The sequence below is a fragment of the Ischnura elegans genome, chromosome 2 (assembly GCF_921293095.1).
Source record: "Ischnura elegans chromosome 2, ioIscEleg1.1, whole genome shotgun sequence".
In the NCBI taxonomy this organism is placed as follows: Eukaryota; Metazoa; Arthropoda; class Insecta; order Odonata; family Coenagrionidae; genus Ischnura; species Ischnura elegans.
In genome coordinates this window covers 143,385,877-143,391,290 of record NC_060247.1, presented here as the reverse complement: position 1 = coordinate 143,391,290, position 5,414 = coordinate 143,385,877, and the positions used below count along the sequence as shown (strand labels likewise).

At 52.0% G+C, this 5,414-nt stretch overlaps 2 protein-coding genes across 2 annotated transcripts; both read left to right on the top strand.

Annotated features, from left to right (window-relative positions):
- The first annotated feature begins 1,483 nt into the window (after window positions 1-1,483).
- On the top strand, window positions 1,484-2,044 carry LOC124153293 (neuropeptide F receptor-like). The gene has a single exon (XM_046526391.1). It carries the CDS (start codon window positions 1,484-1,486, stop codon window positions 2,042-2,044), a length of 561 nt encoding a protein of 186 aa, XP_046382347.1.
- Window positions 2,045-3,757: 1,713 nt separating this feature from the next.
- On the top strand, window positions 3,758-4,627 carry LOC124153292 (neuropeptide F receptor-like). The gene has a single exon (XM_046526390.1). The coding sequence runs from the start codon at window positions 3,758-3,760 to the stop codon at window positions 4,625-4,627; it is 870 nt and encodes a 289-aa protein (XP_046382346.1).
- Window positions 4,628-5,414: the final 787 nt, after the last annotated feature.

Below are 5,414 nucleotides of genomic sequence, written 5' to 3'. Positions count from 1 at the left end.
AGCTGCAAGTTTCACCCCTGAGCCTCTTTAAAAATTTGATCGCTCACTTTCCACTTCGGAGGAAACAGTGGCGGAGTCGCAATTTTTGCTCACTTTTTGCACCGAGACTCGTAAAAAACCAACCCACCAGAGCCCTTTATGCGCCCTCTATTTGCGGGGAAGAAAAGTTCACTCCTTACCTAATGTCACGTTTTAACATTGTTCGTTAATATCTCGAAATTTCTTGATCCTTATTGTAACGACACAAGCGTGCGAATTTAATCAAGATAAAATTTGCAACAGAAAACATTCCTTTCATTTTTTCTGATGAAATTTTAATTTATGAGTCGCAGGGGAAAAAAGTTGGCAATTTTTCAAAAATCTTGTTTTACTGGCATTTAATCAACGATTTGAATTGTAACTGAGGGGAAAATGTAAATTATAATGGAAGAACTCATCGACCACGAGTGGCTAGAGTGGTTGTTACGGATTTAGAAAACTCTGGTTGCATTCTGGGAGAAGGCAAATGATTTTTCCCCTTTTGGGACTCCCCACTTGGTGTGCACTTGCGATTTTACTCCGCAGGCATCCGGGGTTTGCCTCCCCTTGTTTTTGTACATATCAAACATCACTGCGTGCCGAATTTGGAGTTAGCCTGGGAACTTGACAGGGGTACCGACGAAAAGCTTACACGATGGATGCGCGTGTCGTTGACGTGGGTTTCCTCGGAAAGTGAAGCGAGTCGTGTCTTCTTTTTGCATTCTCAGTACTTATAGATCTAGAGTTCATCTACCTGATTCAGTAAACATAATTACCTACACAAACCGATGCTGCTTTTTGCATAATTGCATTTAAAATTACATGCCATTAATGGCGACAATTTCCTCCACTCAAAGCCTCACTCTTTAAAAGTTATCCATTTCTCTGTTCACTGTCGATAAAAACTGTGGGTTTTCCTTTTTCAGCGCGAAGTACTTTAGATACCACTTAAAATTAGATAGTACCATAATTTTGTAACATATTCAATCTGAAGATAATACAAAATGTATTGAAAAATGTCGTGAAGTGAAATTAAAGTATTTGCGGAAAATTGCAAGTAACCTTTAATTTACTACCACGCCTCATCGTTTTAGCTTCGATTCATTCACCCAGATCTTTTCGAAATGCACGAGTGCCCAATACGTCGTGTATGACAGCCAGCAAAACGAAATCAGCCGATGTAGCGAGACAGGGCGTCATGCGCACCGCGAACCTCTTTTCGCCCTCCAATGGCCCACCCCAAGTGAAACGCAAGTGTAAACGACGACCCCCCCTCCGGTCGTGCAGGAGGAGGCGACTGCGCATGCGCGTGTGGAGGGGGTGGAAGGCCTCGATTCACTTGTTGAGTCTGCTGTGTGAGCTCGCCGTGGCAATACCAATCGATCGTCCTCCCGCATCGATTTATTCGTTGGCCGCGGCGCGGGAGGGCCTGAGCCGCTGAGGGCCCTCGGATGCGGCCGGGTCGATGCCCTTCGAGGTGCAGCAGGAGGCGCGGGAGCTTCGCTTGTGGTGGGGTGCGGGCGAGGCCTCGCTGCTCTTCAACTTTAGCGAGGCGGAGGCCATGGCCGTGGTGCGGGAGGCGATGGAGGCGCGGCTGCTGCACCCGGGTGCCGAGGCCGCGCTTATTGCCGTCTACGCCGCACTCATCGCCTCCGGACTCCTCTGCAACGCGCTTCTCTGCGCAGTCGCGGCGCGGCGCTGGCGTCGCTGGCGGCTGCGGCGGCGCGGCGGTGGAGGCGCTGGCGACGGAGCGGCCCTGGGTGCGGTGGGGAGGACTGCACCCGCGCCCAGGGACCTGCTAGTGGTCAACCTGGCCGTGGCTGACCTCTCCCTCTGCTCCGTCTGCATGCCCTTCACTCTGGCGGCCCTGATCAGCGGCCGGTGGGCCCTGGGAGAAGCCCTGTGCAAGGCGGTGCCGGCCCTGCAGGGCTTCAACATCCTCGTGTCCGCGGGGACCATCGCGGCCATCGCCATCGACAGATACTGCACCATTGTCAGGGCAACGGCAGCCACGCGACCACCGTAAGCCTCGACGTCGGACGACCCAAGTCCCAATGCGAGGGACGGTGCTTTTTTCTTATGGAAATTCGCGAAGGGAAGAAAGCAAAATATATACTCGGTGTTTAAGTATCAACTGTGATGCGTAATGCGATGATGTCAGAGCCCTAGTTTTACCGAAAACAACGATTATATGGTTCTTTACAAATAGAATTGATGTAATTGCAAATGCACGTTTGCATACTCTTTCCGGGTCAAAGACGCAAGCCGTCAGATAGCCCGGCGGCCCTTTCTATGCGCGACATATACGCACGTACGTTCCTCAGGTTTTTTTCTCCCTAACGTCATCGACGCCGATGTCCACGAGTGTCCAACAATCCAGGCAGAGTGTCTATAACGGGAAGGGGGGGGGGGAGGGGCGCACATTGGGGCCGAGATCGCAAATCATTCCAAAGACATCGACAGATCGTCACTTAGCAATTAAATATTCTTCACGAAGCAATTCAAAAATAATTTTAAAATATAATGAAGGGCAAACCATGCCGCGCACATTTCTCTCTCTGGTGACTTCATTGGAGTAACAGTTGTTCAGGGAGTAGCACTCGTCGAATTCAACCGCAAGAGGGATGGCGTTATCCGTCCCATTATCACGTCAAAGGAATGCCCAGTTCTCCCCGAGGGAAATAGGGGTGCTCCCTAGGTGGGGGATGTCCTCGGGGTAGGAGTAGGGCATGGGCTATTTCAGGGCGAATGGCAATGGGGATGCAGGGATTCGGCGGTTAAGTGCGTCGCACCACACAAGTCACCACAGCTTCGTCGTAAAAACATTCTTTTTTTGTCCACGGCCATTCAGGATAGTATATACGATTGCTTTTGCATCACGAAACTTAGAACCAACGAAATAAATTATTTTTCCCATTGTAACTCGGTCCTCGATGACTTAATCTAATTGTAGAGTGATTTTTCTGATATTGGTAAGCGGAATGTGGGCAAGTAAGTATTTTGGGGAAAAATGTGGAGGCAGGTGATTTCCATCAATGTCTTGCTTTACTCGTAGTTGTTTTTTCTCTGCAGCCGTACATTTATGCTGTATTTCTAAGCTTTTACGTCTTAAATGCGGACAAAAATTCCACTGATAAGACGAAAAAAGGCGGCGGCATGGAAAAAGTCTTTCTCAATCGAAGCATGGTCCAATTCCGGTTTCATTCTGTTTTGCTGATCGGATCCCTTTATCCTCACTCGATTCCAAGGACATCTTTCTTCTTTTAAACCAGCAGGGCCTCATGCGCTGGTGGTAAGAATGCTCACACGTTGATGGGTTAAGATATGAACCCCTAGACACAGAAACGGGCCCACCCCAACAACCTAACGCGTCCATCGTTTAAAAAAAGCATTTGCCACCCACGAGGGCAAGTCCTCTAACATTGTCCGCGAAAGAGATTGTGATTTGCTAAGACTTGCTCCATATGAAGGAAACTAAGTTATTCGCGACATTTCTAAAGTGTTTTTTTTCAAAGCCAAATTACAATTACTATAATAAGAGTGTTATTTATACTCATGAAGCATTAATTTACAAATTATAATTATGCGTAACCAATATATATTAACTGGGCGTTCTGTAGTAATTAATGCACACTCTTCCAGACCACTCCTTCATTCGCCTTAAAAATTAGATCTTCCTTGCTGTCTAACATAGACGCAGTGTCATTCCACCGCCTTCCCATTGTCACCACACAGTGTGATGATCCCCTCCCTCACACCTCCTTCTTTCCTTTCTCCCCGCAGGTCGTTGGACGACGGCACCCGCCAATTGGCCCGCCGCACCCAGCAGTGCTCATCTGCGCCGCGCTGCGACGCCCGCACCCGGGTCCTCGCTTCCGTCGCGCTCATCTGGCTTCTGGCGCTCGCCGCCGCGGTGCCAGTGGCGCTCTTCCAGCAGGTTGAGCGTCTCGCCGTTGGCGGCGTGGTCGTCTTCGAGGCCTGCGTGGAGCGGTGGCCGTCTCGGTCCGCCCGCGCCGCTTATTCCGTCTGCGTCGCGACGGCGCAGTTCGCCGTCCCCGCCGTCGTCCTCGCCGCCGTTCACGCGCGCATCTCGGCGCGGCTGCGTGCGGGCAGTGGCGTCGCGGCGCCGCGCCGCCGGTGCCGCGCCGCTGCGCGCCGTCGCCGCCACCGCCGCACCACGCTCATCCTGTCGGCGGTGGCGGCGGTCTTCGCCGCGTCGTGGCTGCCGCTCACCGTCTTCTCGCTCGTCAGCGACCTGTCCGCGCCCCGGCCGCACCCGATCCACGCGGCCGCCGCCCCGCCGCAGCCGCTGCTCCCGCCGCACGGCCTCTACGCCGCCTTCGCCGCTTGCCACGTGGCGGCCATGACATCCGCCTGCTCCAATCCCTTCCTCTACGGCTGGCTCAACACCAACTTCCGCCGCGAGTTCGCGGAGATAGTTCCTGGCGCGTGCGCTGGGCGGCGCAGGGGCGAGGCGGCGTCTTCGAGCGGGGGGCGCCGCGACGCCCGCAGGACCAGCTCGACACTCGTGACGGCGCTTAGCGGGCGCCCGGCCACCGTATCGTGCCTGCCCTCTGTCAGCCAAGCCGGGCGCTCCGAACTGCTCTAGAGCGCCTCGTGACTTCACGACTGCATGAACACATTTCAAAGACGAAGGAGTGGAGGTGGTTGGCTGTTCGTTAGTCGTCCAATCCCCTTTTGCCATTATGTTGAGGAGCGACGCCAAGGCACGCCACGCATTGTTACGCCCTCCACGCACGGGGTCCAAAGCTAGTGAAACATGCGAAGGGTTCATCTCGCCACGGGATATTTTTCGGAAGGTGTGATTTTTAAATTCGCAATTGGAGGGAGACGGATTGGTGGTATAAGCATAGAGGACACGAGGGCCAACCATGTTCGAATCACCGCTGAGCGAAATCATTTTTTTGCGAATATCAGGCTGAGTAAATATTTTAAGTATCGCTCGTTGGTCACAGAGGAGTCTTTGGTCATGTAAACAGCAGCTGTCGTTGATATGTTGGCCCCAATATTAAAAAATCTAGTAGAGGAGTCAATAGGAGTTAACCGTGGACCAATAACGCGATGCAACGAACTCAGAAGCTCATGAAGAAAGGGCCTATCATTTGAGAATGTATTCGCAGTGCGATATCGGAGGTTTATGCTGGGATCCAAGTGTGCGCAATGTGAAGAATTGAAAGGGAGAAAGGTGCGAAGGGTCGAGGAGAAGTCTCGGACTTCCCCAATTCATTCATTGGCCCGAAATCACAGCATCCCCTGTGTGCTGAGGACACGAAAAATTTTAGCATACCATCAAAAGACCTCGGAGAAATCTAGCATGTATTTTTTCGATCATGTCCCGATCAAGCAGAGCATAAGATATTAACATCTTACTCGTG

Bases quoted from the DNA above. Each gene is read 5' to 3' on its own strand.
- LOC124153292 (XM_046526390.1), top strand. From the start codon at position 3,758: ATGATCCCCTCCCTCACACCTCCTTCTTTCCTTTCTCCCCGCAGGTCG.
- LOC124153293 (XM_046526391.1), top strand. From the start codon at position 1,484: ATGCCCTTCGAGGTGCAGCAGGAGGCGCGGGAGCTTCGCTTGTGGTGG.